The sequence below is a fragment of the Drosophila obscura genome, unplaced genomic scaffold, assembly GCF_018151105.1.
Source record: "Drosophila obscura isolate BZ-5 IFL unplaced genomic scaffold, ASM1815110v1 contig_150, whole genome shotgun sequence".
Lineage (NCBI taxonomy): Eukaryota > Metazoa > Arthropoda > Insecta > Diptera > Drosophilidae > Drosophila > Drosophila obscura.
Window position 1 is genome coordinate 12,820,841 of NW_024542736.1, and position 13,939 is coordinate 12,834,779.

Below are 13,939 nucleotides of genomic sequence, written 5' to 3' on the forward strand. Positions count from 1 at the left end.
GAAAAGCCCCAATAAATCCCTTATCCAAATGTTGCGTCATGCAACCTGCGGACTAGCAGAGCCTGCAGCCCTTTTGTTTTGGATCTACTGGGTATTTTATTATTCTGCAGGCCACACGAATATGAAGTGAAAAATTCATGTATGTATGTATGTACTGACAACAGATCTGTCAATGTCAACATGCGACTTGGGGACATCAGGTGTGCATTAATTATTTTGTGTCATTTTGCAGCATCTTAAATCCGTGATAAATTTCCATTTTCGTGAATTTCCAACCCCTCAATGATGGTTTGACTGACAAGCTTATGCACTCAATCAGTTTTGCGTAACATATTTATTTGTACCCCCCCTCAAGTATAACTATTTAGGAAAATATTTTCATTAAAAATACAATTGATGACACACGGATTTTTTATAAACATTTATTTATGCAAAAAGTTAAACATAATCGTACATAAATATATGTATTATTATATAGATTTATATTTATTTGATTTATTACATCCGCGTATTATATATGTTTGCATCTGGTATGCATGTTCATAGATAAGCTTTGAACATATGGATTCCCACAATTAATCGATGAAATTAATTCATGCACCTCAGACCTCTTCGGTCTGCTGCTGGCTTATGAACAATGTTATGCTGATTGTTATTTTGAGTGCTAAGAGACACAACATTCAGTTAATGAGAGCTTACTCATCTACAGTTATAGGATCTGTTAATGTTAATTCGTTTCCTTGCAACACAATCATCATCATCGAGAGAAACTTTCATCAATTAGCAAGGCCAAAGAGAATTTTGAAATTGCTACAATTGCACGATTGCCGTTATTATCTATCATTAGATATTATTATTATTATTATGTATATATGTATGTAGATTCATTATTATACTATATTTATGTTTTTATCGATGTTGAGTATAAAGTCTTACAATTTGCAGAATAATTTCAAATGTGTTGTTTTTTTTTTTTTTTTTTTTTGATTGGTGCCAATTTTTTGAACGTCATTTAAGGCACAGTTTGAGAAATCATTTCCTCTCCAAAAAAAAACAAACAAAAATTCTTCAATTTAAAATAGAACTCTTTGCAAGAAGTTTCGCTTGGGCTGGCTGGCTGTGTGCTTTGTACCATAATTTAAATGCAATTTATTCGCTTTGCTTCTTTTCGTTCGTGTAGCTATCGCTGCTAATCTGTCATCTATTCGTTAAGATATGTTTGTATATAAAAAACTGCGCTACATTTAGTTTAAGAGTGTTTGTTTACTTCAACAGTGCCTGGGAGACCTCGTTTTTTTTTTGTAGCTGGAAGTTTATTTTAAATCAAAGAATTCTTTTTTGTGGTGCCTCTTCTCGGGCTCTTGAGTCACAGCAAAAAAATATTTGTTTGCTTTTCTCGCTTTGTTTTTGTTTTTGTTTTTTTGTTTGTTTTTATTTCTGCATATAATACATTAGCTTTAGATTATTTAAAATAATTTAAGTGTAGCTTTTAATTGTACATTATATTATGAATGCTTGATATTATTACTCGTACCATAATTATCGTAATATGGTTATTTTTCATTAACTAAATATGGCTGTTAGACGTTTTTAATGTGATATTATGCAAATTGTATCGCTCGCTTTTTTTTCAGCTACTCCGTAGATTCCATTCCCACTTCACTTTTCACACAATCAATTTTAGTGGGACAGAGGATACCAAAATATATGGTGTGTGATATATATAAAATAATCATAATCAAAAAATACTTCATCAACAAGAATTTGCGTCAGTTTAACAACAAAAAAATTATAATATTTTTGTTTAATTTAAGCTTATAGAACTACTATAGCTATGGCAAGAAATCCGATACGTACTCAACGTGATGAGTAAATTATGTACGGATTCCTTGCCACAAATCTTGCAATGATACACAATATGGGGGGTGGGGGTTGGGGGGTAAAGAACAACTAATTTCGATTAGCTAGTAAAAGATTCTTCTTTGCCTTGCGCATGAAACAACAAATAGGTTTTGTTTTATAAAAATTGGTTTAAAAAAAATTAAAACAGAAAATTGAATGAGATTCCGTTATCATGATGATGTTCCTTTTTTTCCTGCTCTTCTTGTTGAGGATTCTTGAAAGGGGGGCGGGGGCGGGCCTACTACTTCCCTATATACAAATTTTTGTATATTTATATATGATTTAAGTATGTTTTTGTTCGTTGAACTTTTCTTGTTTCACTTAAAGCTAACCTTTCGTTTTGTTGTGTTTTGTTTTGTTTTGTTGATTATGTTAATTATACTAAAATCTATGTTTGATTCTCTTCTTAATTGTTTCTTCTTACATGTTGGTTTTGTTGTTGCTAACAGTTTAATGGCCACAAGATTCAATATATACTGTTTTTGTTTCTGCTGCTGATGCTGCGGCTTATGCTGTACTATTTTTTGTTTGCTAAGTGAGTGAAGAGATTTTCGAGTAGTTACAGAAACAGGCGACGCCAGAGCTTCATGATTTTAGTTGCCGTTTGTTACTGCAGTGTTAGCCTGGCCCAAACACATGCCTCACACACACACATATTGCTTTGTTTGCTTCTGCTGCTGCATTCCGGTTGGCTTTGCTGTTGCTTTGGCTTTGACTTTCCCCTGTGGCGTGGCTCTGCTTGCGTGCTCATCTAAGGCAGTCGGTGGCGGTTCATGGTTCAGGGTTCGTTGTGGTTGTGGGATGATCGTTGTTGTTATTTGGGTTCATAAATGGTTTTATTGGATGGTTGTTGGGAGTGTGTTTATGTGTTGTTGGGAAAAATTTTTGTTTATATTAAAATTTTGTTCGTTATTTTTTTTTTTTTTAAAGGTTTTTTTTTTGTTGTTATTTATAGTATTTTTTTGTTTTAGGTTTGTTGTATTATTTTTGTTTGATTTGAATGTGTGTGGATTTTTGGTTTTAGTTAGCATGTAAAGAGAGAGAAAAAGATTCGTAGACGTGGAAATTGAGTATTAATATTTCATGGTTAGCGGTTACTTTTAGTCTCTCTAGATCCTTTGTTATGCGAATTATGAGGCTCAAAAAGTTACCAAATGACAGCTGCAGCACATTAACCAACAAACTGGATTGTATTTAGCATATTACATGATCAGTGAGGGGACACATACACATGCATATAGATATTGTACGAGTATATATGTACATATGTAGTATGGAAGGTGGTTCACTTTTTTTGTTTAATGGCTTACAAACGTTTAGTAACTTTTTGCTCATTCATGATCAACCGCATCCTTCAATTAGGATATATATAGACGATGCGGAATACATTTGCTTGGATATAGTAAAGACAAACACATACATCATTAGAAGATTGTATTAAAATTATATATATAGAAAAGTTGTTGATAGTGCAATAATATATTCGTGTTTTTTTTTGTTTTGTTTTTTGAAACGTTATTTGATGCAACATTTGAGGGTTATTGAAGTTCGTTCTCAGACTCGAATTTACAAGAACATGAAAGATTCTGTTTTGAGATTATTATTGAATTTCTTTGAGCTAGTTTTCTTTTGTTTTTTTGGTTAACTTGGCCTTTGGTTAGTTAAAATTAGCAATAGTATTACATCACATATTTTTTTGTTTTTGTGGCTAGACCTTGGTATTTTTTTTTTGTTTGTTTAATACGCTATATAGTTTTCATCACATAAGTTATTGAGGGAAATAAATATTAAAAATAATTATATTTTTTATGTGGTATGTATATAAAATTGCAGGTGCATTAGCTCACATTTTTATCATTTTTACAAATGCCAAAAAAGAATAATTATGATATAAACGAAAGCGTTATTTACATGTTTGTGGTAATTTTTACATTTAATAAATAAACAATAAAGGTTTTAATCTATAATTCGTTCATCTTTTGAGCAGGGGGGTTGCGCAGAGTCCGATTTAAATCTTTTGGTGCTGATTTGTTATTTTTTGTTTCTCAATTGTACAATCGTTTTGTGGGCATTTAAAAACGTACGGTAAGCCACCGAAATGGTTAAAATATTGAATATAAAAATTGTATTATTGTATTGTATTAAAAAATTTCGATAGAAGAGCTATCGACTGTTAAAATTTTTAACCTTTGAGAAATCGATTAATCGATGAAATGGTTGAAGTAACAAATATTTTCTTTCCTTTTCCTATTTGCATTATAAGTATTTGTATTCGTATTTTTATATATGTACATATATAATTTGTTTTGTAAGCAAATGCAAGTGCAATTTCATCAGAAATGGAGTTATACAAGTTAAATATGTATCATTAAATAACTAAGCTAAGAGAACAATTAATCGCAAATGTATATAGATTACTGTGATACCAAAACCCATAAGCTTAGAGAGTAAATCTGTTAAGTACACGTATGTAGATACACATATCGGTTTTCGGATATATGTGTGTGTGTGTGTTGTATATATATATTAAGAGTACGAGTATGTAGTTTATATGCATATGCCATGGCATTGGTAATGTTTTTGGTGGTAGTAGTAGGTGGGCTGGCTGGGACTGGCTGGGGATGCGGATCAGACTGGGTTCTGGTGTGGATATCGTGGTAAGCATAGAGTTATGCGCCCCAGAGGACGTGTTGGTGTGTGTGTGTTGTTTTATGTGAGGGGTTTTATGTATAGGTATGTGTGGTATTTCGTATCTATCGTTAAGTTCTCTTAGTTACTAGAGTTGCAAACAAACAAAGTGAAGGTGTTTTTTTTTTGTTTTTTGGTTTTTTGGTATTATTAATTCTGATCAATGAGTTATGTGTGACTGATTACGAGATAAATACTTTTGATTTTGTAATATTTTTTTTTTGAGGTGGTTAAGTTTTTGGAAAGCGTTAGATTTTTTGGTTGAAAGTTTTTCGAGAGAGAAGAGATCTCTGTTCTCCGTGGAGAATTTCTGAAAGAAGTCAATTAAAAGAATCATAAGACTTGGTATGGATTTTGTTTTGTTTTTGTTGTGTTCGCTTTTTTTTTTAGATTTTCTTTTTTATTTTGATCTGTTTGTTTTGCATTTCAACAAAAATCATTGATCTTTATTGTGGTACACTTTCGGGTTTTCGGTTCAATTGCAACATCATTTACATTCGAACGCATAATACAAAATAATCGTAGAATCGTTACAGACTAAACAGGGAAGACTTATTGCCTAGGATACACATGTAAAATTCATATCTCATAAAGAGTATATATATGTATATATATATATATGGTATATGGCTTATTCGAGAGTAATACAAGGGAAAAGTCTACTACAGTCTACTGATTTTGCATAAAACTTTTCTCTTTTTGAATTTTTTTTTTTTTTGTTCTTTTCTTTTTTTCTAAAACATCAAAGGCACAAGTCAACGTGGAAACAAAGGAAAAAAATACAATATAAAAAGATTGCGTGTGTGTGTGTGTTTAAATATTCATATCTAAGAAAAATAAACAACTTTTCGTTTCAGCAGCATCATGTGTGTCTGTACATGTTTTTTTTTTTTGTTTGTTGTTGTCAAAACTCGCAAAATTTACGGACTAAAATGCAAAACGGAACAGAAGCCATTTGCATTTTATTCCCCGCGTAAAAAAAGGATAACATATAGAGAAAGTAACAGTTTGATATGGTAAAGAAAATAAATGAGTGGAAAACACAACTAACCTGTGGAGGCGGTGCCACTTGCACTTGCACTTGCCCATTGGCAATTGTTTTTTTTTTTTTTGATTCGAGTGACGACCGATCAGGGCAAAGCGGCAGCCTGGCCTGGCCAACAGCTCCGGCGGTGTTTCATTGGCTACAGTGGCATCTCGATGTGTGGTTATTAATACAGCAAATGTTTATAATAATTGATCTAAATTGCATGGTTGTTGGGTTACAAACACAATCAGGGCCCAACAACCACCAAATTCGAATATCTGTTGTTTGATTTTCGAATTTTTCTTTTATTTTTTCTTTAATTTTTTTTTTGTTTTGTGCGTGATATCGTTTGATAAATTTTGTGATTAAAGTTTCGCTAAAAACGAAACAAAATTCTGAAGTTATTATTTATTTAATTTTTTTTTGCTTTCTATTGGTTGTGTTGTTTACTGTATCTCAATGAAACCCGCCGGCTTGGCTGGCACACCGACTGTTGCGCGCTGATAGGGGTGCTCTCTGTTAGCGGCCAAACGACGCTGCTGCTTAATGGCGCCTACTAAAATATACGATACGATACATGTAGATACAGATACAGATAATAAATATATATATATACGTATATATGCATTATATAGGCATAAAATAGATGTGAACATATTCGCTATATAGCATAAAACTTAGAACTAATAAATATATTGCATACGATTGCTCCTTTTTGATTTAATTTCACACATTTTTTTTTGTTTTGCCAATTTTCGGGGGGTGGAAATCTTTCTCCATTTTTCGTTTGTTTATGTTTTTACTTTGTAACATTTAAATTCTCTGCTTCTTTGGAATGAGTCGTTCATATGTTTGTGTGTGTTTTGTGTGTGGTTTTTTTGATCATTGTTTTTTGTTTTGTTTTGTTTTCTTGGACACAAAATAAGTGATTTTCAAGCCGCTTAGCCTAAGGCTGGGGATGGGGGGGAAAAAGTTGCCTTCTTCTGTGTGTTTAATTCTAGAAGTAATATATATTTTTGCTGTGTATGGTTTCCCTCCTTCTTTTGATTAAATCTAGAAATATATATATATTTTTTTTTTGTTTGTGTTGTAGTATATTGGTTTATATATTGTTCATCTTCTCGATTTGCTGACTAGTTGTGCATTCAATTCTTGGCGATTGATTTGTGTGCTACTTCTGATTCTGTTGCTGTTGCTGTTTCTGTGTTCCTGGACGGCTGCCTCGACTAAAACTTAAATCTAAATTAAGCACCAACTTGATTCAAGGCTCCTTTTCTTACAAGACAATAGATTAAGTTACATTTTGCATACGGTTTGTCATAAGTTATCAAAAGCTCTGCTGCAATTCTGACAAATGGCACTGGCTGGAAAAAATTGAAACGGTTCTCTCTACGATTTTTCTTCTACGTAAGGTACATTTGTGCATAAATACTGTCCCACCCCATCATCATCGCTAAATAAAAAAACTATGCAAACAATAAAAATTACAAAAAAAAAAAAATAAACAAAACACTAGACTAAAAATTGCACTTACGACACACGGACCCTTAAACCACAAAAGATACATGCATGATATTATAATCATACAAAGAAAATTCTAATAATAATAATAGATAATAGATTTTGCAACTCTGCCAACTTGGTTGAAAGTTCTGCAACTCAATCGGTCGGCCACTCTCTACGAAAAAAATTTGAAATACTCAAGGGTTCCAAGACAAAAAAATGAATAAGAATCAACAACTCTGCTGCTGTTGCTGCTGTGCGGTTGCTGTTCTCAACTAGAATATACTCATATCAAAAACAAATTGGGGTAAAATGGGGGATAAATACTCGATAAATAAGAGCTCTATTTGATTAAAGAGAACTACAATTAAAGGGCCTAAAAATCACTTATTTTCGCCAAATAGTAATATAACCTATCGACTAACTATAGGAGAAAAAACCCCATTGACGAGCAATAATTATAACTCTTTCTTCAATTATTTTTCATTGAGTATTTGTTTGTTGTTGTTGTTGTGCTGTTTTTTTTTACTCTTTTTGTTCTCTAAATATATTAATTTGCATATAATACAGTCTCTATTTTGTGACTGTAACTATAAAAAAAACTTTAAGCTAACAATTTCTGGATTGGTTTGGAGTTGGTATTTCTGTTTTACTCAGGGGGAAAAATAATAGAGAGTGGGGGATAGAAGTTCAAAAGACGGAGCCGGCATGCATATATCGACCAACTGGAAATATTTATGTTTGTAACAAAATAGTTTATATAAAATGTTTAAGATAAAATATTGATTTCTATTTGGTGGAAAATAAATAATGAACGAACATTTTAGTTCTGTTAGCTATGGGGTTTTTCTCTATTTTTGTTGTTGTTGTTATTATTATTATTTATATAAAATAATAATCGTTTTATATTTTAAAAGCATCCATGCCCAAATAGACGGGTTAAAGCGTGCACTGTTCCTACACATTTTGTTTTAGACAGTAACTTTATGGCACTGATTGAAAATTCCAGTCGTAATTTAGTACATTTAAAAGCATAAACAAGCTAAAGATGTTTTAAAACAAAACCTTCATCTACTCCTTTGTTGCGGAACCCTGTTTTTTACTATGTATTAATATTTTAGAAGGCTGCATTTTAAAAAAATGTTGCCTACTTTTGGGGCGTTGGTCAGAATTCATTGTGTAGATGTAGAAATCATGTAGAATCGACGTTGGCTGTCAGGATTGGATGGACTGTACACGGATGACATTCTATATTTTAAGTCTCGTCCATAATATTATAATATAATGGTATAATAATAGTATAATATCATCCAGAAATGTGTTTGTTGGTGCATCAAACTCAGTAGATAGTAGATGGAGGGCTACCGCTAACAGGGGTAGATTAAGATTAGATTAGAAGGAGATATTCTTGAACTGCAATCTCTATGAAGACTAGATGTTGGCTTGGCTTCTTGAATATATGGCTCTGCTTGAAACACTATTTTAATAGTCACCGAATTCGAAGGGAGGAACATGTAAAAAAATATGCAAATTGTAGGCAATCAGGTGAAGCCTACCAAAGGGAGGCTTTCAAACTTCATTCTTTAAGAATATTAAAATGACTCTCTGCAGTATTGTGTTCCTCCACTTAACAACAAAAATAAATGCAAAATAGCTATCAATACAAATTGTATGTGTATGTGTGTGTGTGGACGAAACAAGACAATTAACAAATTAATCAAACTATATAAAAATGCGTGTATTAAAGAGCATCCAAAATAATACTAACTAGAGTTGACTGCTTAAAGCAGAACTCAATCGATTGCATTTCAGGTTTTTAGGTTTTGTGTGCTAAGAGATGTGTTAAGAGCAAAGGCAAACAAATACGTTAACTGGAGAAACAGAGATAGAAAGAGAGAGATATAAAGAGGCCAACCTGGCGTATGCGTAATGTGTGTGTCTGTATGTGAGTGTATCTCTATAGATCGTGTTAGGGGGTGATATTTTGATTATTGCTCGCAACTCTTTCAATGATATTTCGGATTCTATGTTACTTCCTCCTAATTATTTTTGGTTTTTGGTTGAATGCATATTTTTTTGTTCCCCTTATTTTTGCCCATTTGTGATGGTTGATTATTGTGTGTGGTGGCTTAATTGTGTGTGTCTACAGTTATGGCGCATAATAAATAAAATAATATGATTATAGATTGATAGTTTGATAGAGTGAGAGAGATAGTGATTGAGTGAGAGAGAGTGGGGTATAGGATATATGTATGTAGTAAAATTATCTGGCAAACAACCCACCGCTATGATCAGCATATTCCGTGAGCAGAGGATTGCCAGCGAGTGCCGCATAGTTCGCATAATCTGCATACGGGGCGAAGATCATTTGATGGCCGCTCTGATCGAAGGCACCCGACGGCGCTTGCGACAATATGCTGGCCGCCGTTGTGGGCACGGACATCCTTGGATTCAGTATCAATGGGGCGCCCAGCGGCGCCGATGATGGGGCACGTATCTGTGCGGCCAAGCCAGCGGGCAGGCCGGTGGGCGTCAGCAGGCGATTGTCGGATGCAGCCACCAGACGACGCCAGTCCTCTTCGCAAACTGCGGGATACAGAACAGAAGCAGAGGGAGAGCCAACGCATGAGAAAGCTGTTCGTCGTCGTACACAGAAATTTCGGAGAAAGTTCAAATCAGTTAAATGTAATCCAGGTATTCATATACAATATACTATAACAATAATAATAATAATACACGTATACGAGTGTGTGTCTATCGTTAATGGTTAGACGTTGGTTATGTCACGCTGGACGTAGTGGGACGTAGTCGGGGAGGGAGAGCCTTTCGCTTATGGTTTTCACTTTTGATTTGAGTTCTGGTGTCCGTTATTCGTTAATTTTGTTAGACATTCTTGTTAGACATTCGATTAGCTGGATTGAAATTGTTTTATATTGGCTAAATCTTGGGGTTACGGAGAGATTGTTACGGATAGTTCGATCGATTGATTGATTGATTGATTGATAGAGAGAAAGAGATAGAGAGAGGCTTTTGTTTTCAACATACCTGCGACAGATTTCGCTGTTGTGTCCCTATAGGTGCCATTTATTATGGCCAATTCCATTAGTTGGCGTTTCTTGAGCTCGTCTTCGCCTTCGGCTTGCTGTTAGTACAGATACGTCAATGGTTTTTTTTGTGTTTGTGTGTTTTGGTGTGTGTGTGTATTTTGTGGCATGTGTTGCAGTATGGCGGATTAGATTTTTGTTTTGTTTTTGGGGTAAGGAGAGAAGATGAGAGAAAAATATACATTATTAATTATATTTTGGTTAACATTCAATTTTAGCTATGAAATAATTAAACATTAAAAAGGGAAAGGGCTAACAGGCAGAGGGTTGGGTTCCATTAAACAAAACATTAGCCATTTGATGTGTTCTTTTCTTTATGTTTGGTTCTCAGTCAGTTTTCTTTGGCCTTGCATTGTGAAAAGTGGGTTTTCCTTAATTTAATTTTTTCAGGGTATTTCCGACTTACCGGCACAAGCAATTTTTGAACTTCGCCTACAGCCTGGGCCAGCTTGACCTTGGCACGGTTCTCGGTGTCCTCGACGGTGATCAGGACATGCAGGTCATCGGACAAATGCTCCCAATTGGGCTTGCCACGATTGGCATCCTCCTGAAAGAAAAAATAAAGCACAAAATATGCATATAAGAATATAGAATAGAGCAAAGAATTACGAATATGTCTTTTGAGGTTATAATCTTCATTCAGGTAAATCCATCTTCACATTCACACTCTCGATGCTCTCGTTCAGAGACCACGTTTAAGTGCAAAAAAAAAAAATTATAAAAACTAAATGTTCTTTCAGCATGTGTGCTAATGGGCGCGGACAATTAATTGTGGGCGTGTCGTTCCACTTATGCACTGTAAATTCGGAAGAAAAAAAACCAAATTCAAGTTTTTTGGCTTTTGCTGCTGCTTCTGCTGATGATGATGTTATTACTTATGGCGAGACGATTCTTGGCTGGCTCACTCGAAATATATGCAACAGAAAAAACAAAAACAAAAGCAGAAAAACCTCTCTAGCGTTGTCAACTTTTGACCCACAATTTATAAGCAATTAAGCCTTAAATTAGCCAGAGAATAATGAAGAAGGGGAGTGACAGACAGCGCCTGGTCTGTCAGCAAGCATCCAGGGTCCAGTATATCCCGTGTCAAATTAAAATGGGACAGGAGCTCGGGCTAAACTCAACTAAACAATAACAACAGGGCAGGGGGATATCTCACACCTTTGCCTCTGACTATGACTAATATTACCGTTGTTGTCGCATTTTTGTTTTGGGAACAGGGACTATTTCTACACTAAAATAAATATAATGCCACCGCATGCACAGTAAACAGAAATTGTTGCTTTTCGTTTGTCGTTTCTCGCTTTTCGTTTTTGTGTTGGCATTTATTTTCTCAACGAGAATGAATGTGAAGTCTCCTCTTTGGGGGTTTTGGCGGTGACTAAGAGACAATCGTGTGGGCGTCACTTTCGTATTTGCTACTAAATTATCAAAATATTGCAACGAAATTAAACAGTTTCTCACTCTCTCTCCCCGTCTGTTTTTCTGTCTGTCTATCGGTCTTCCTTTCTTTCTTTCTTTCTTCTGACTGCCTGCGATGTCTTTGTATCTGTCTGTTTGTCTTGTCACATAAACCCCGCCACATTTAACAATTACAAAAATACATTTAATCGTCTCGAGTCACTCGATTCATATTCGCATTTTTCGCTTTTTGCCGCCAGAGGAAATTAAATCATCAGAGAATTTTTTGACTGACAGGAATTTTGCATATTCTATTTGGGTACGTTCAGGTCTGTCGAGTGTGTAGACTTTAAAATGCCCTCTAATTAGAATTTCGTTTCATTTGGGAATCACGAACAAATAAAAGTCCTACCACTCTTATTGGCAGTGGTTGCTCCTTTTCTCCCATTCTAGCATACATAGGAGAAAGGATGGAAATTATACTTATATTCACGTTGAATACGAGTATATGTTTCTATGCTTTTTCTTTGCTCTTTGTGTTAGAATCATTTAATTATTGGCAAATATATTTTCTTTATTATCTTTATCCTTTAGAAGACTCTCATGTACTCTTGTAAGCTCTCGGCTGGCATGAAATTCGTATAGGGAAAAGTCAGCCAATAAACTTTGTCTTGTGTTGAAAGGTATGAGCATTCGGCATCATATTATTAAAATGCAATTGGTCCGGTAGTCTCCAAGATCTAGATATACGGATTAACAGACAGATAGACGTACATATGTAAATATGTAGCTATATAAATATATAGACACATCGTCTATTCATAAATACACAATACATAAATATAGATACATAAAAGGGAGAGAGAGAGAGAAATCTCTTCTTTTTGTTTTGCCTTCAATTAAGTAAAATTCCGATTTGGCACGGAAACCGACTGTCAACAGAAATGTAATACCCGTGTTGTTTATTCGGCAGAAATATTTATGATATTTCAAATAGAAATTGAAGTGCGCTGCCAATGTGTGAATGGAATTCACGATATAATCCCTCTTTCTACAAGGGTCTCTTAAAACTACTGGTATGAATATGTTATCTATTCTATAATGACTTTTTGGCACTCACCTTCTTCTTGTCGCGCATGGATCCCTTGCCTCTGACCATGATCTTGCAGCCAGTCTCCTGCTCCAATTGTTTGGCTGTCATGCCGCGTGGTCCAAGAATGCGACCGACAAAATTGAACTGAAATGGAAATGAAAATGGAAGCAGAAATGTTGAAGAATTAATATGAGAGGAAATCATTAGCGGAAACTAATTAAGTTCAAAGTTTTTTTTAGTTTTTATTTTTGCCAAATTTAAAACGCATTAGAAGACCAGATCACAGATCATGACTCAGAGAGGAAGAGAGGGAGGGAGGGAGGTAGGGAAACAGACCTCTTTCGAGTGCATAAAATCAAATTCAAATCCATTCAAAGTCAAAATTGGTTAGATTCACATTTCAGATTCCATTTCTGTTTGCGGTTGAAGGTTGGTTGGAATCGTCACCCGCTACAACAATGGGCACTACAATATATCTATCGTAGATATACTGCAAATGGTAAATGGCTAAGGTAATATGACCTGAGGCGACACGCCTGAATTTGGCACGATAAACCAATCAGCCAGAATAGATACGCTATATACACTGTGAGAAAAATTGCATGCCAAACATAAAAACACACGTAATTCAATAAAATATTTGGTTTTGAAATAAAAATATAGGACAAAAAACAATTAAAATCAATTTTAAAATTTAAAGTGTTCATATTAATATACGAGCATCAGTGCTTTTTTTCTCTGAGTGTATCTCTTCATGCATATAGCCAAATGCAGTGATTCAGTCAGACCGTTCGTCCGTCAGTCATTCAATCGACAGGCGGCGACATTCAAAAGAACTGACGCGCCTGTCGGTTGCCCAGATCCGTGAAATGATGGACATGGCTCAGCCGGCTCTAAGCCGGGCCAACAAGGGGGTCGCGCTCGGCGCCCAATTATCATGCATACATACAAACATACATAAATAAGCGTATATTTGCTGCAGGCAATGTTTCGATTGGCGAAAAGTGCCAGTGCCAGTGTCTCTGCCTCTGGGGGTGATCTGATGATAAATTCGATTTATTAGCCAGATCGAAAGCGATTTTCATGTGAGTTATTGCAAATTGCTGTATAAACTAGTTCTGGTCGTAGCCCCAAAGGCAGTAGCCACCCACATCCACCCACACACAGAATGAAAATCTATTCCAAAAGCGATGATGTGATGGGGATGTGAGATATTAGATG

The 13,939-nt window shown here is 34.8% G+C and overlaps 1 protein-coding gene across 7 annotated transcripts in view; it reads right to left on the bottom strand.

Moving 5' to 3' along the window:
• Positions 1–4,824: 4,824 nt before the first annotated feature.
• Positions 4,825–13,939, bottom strand: part of LOC111066678 (protein held out wings) — a 40,883-nt gene continuing 31,768 nt past the window's right edge. Inside the window, exons 4-8 of one of the 7 annotated variants that reach the window (XM_022355459.2) lie at positions 12,746–12,862; positions 10,631–10,771; positions 10,166–10,262; positions 9,404–9,754; positions 4,825–6,173 (exon numbers count right to left, since the gene is read on the bottom strand). In XM_022355459.2, the coding sequence (XP_022211151.1) occupies positions 6,064–6,173; positions 9,404–9,754; positions 10,166–10,262; positions 10,631–10,771; positions 12,746–12,862 (816 nt within the window). In that variant the 3' untranslated portion in view covers positions 4,825–6,063. Of the gene's footprint in view, positions 6,174–6,435; positions 6,671–6,771; positions 7,846–9,403; positions 9,755–10,165; positions 10,263–10,630; positions 10,772–12,745; positions 12,863–13,939 lie in introns of those variants that run through there. The other 6 variants (XM_022355462.2, XM_022355461.2, XM_022355460.2 and 3 more) reach the window with 6 other exon arrangements.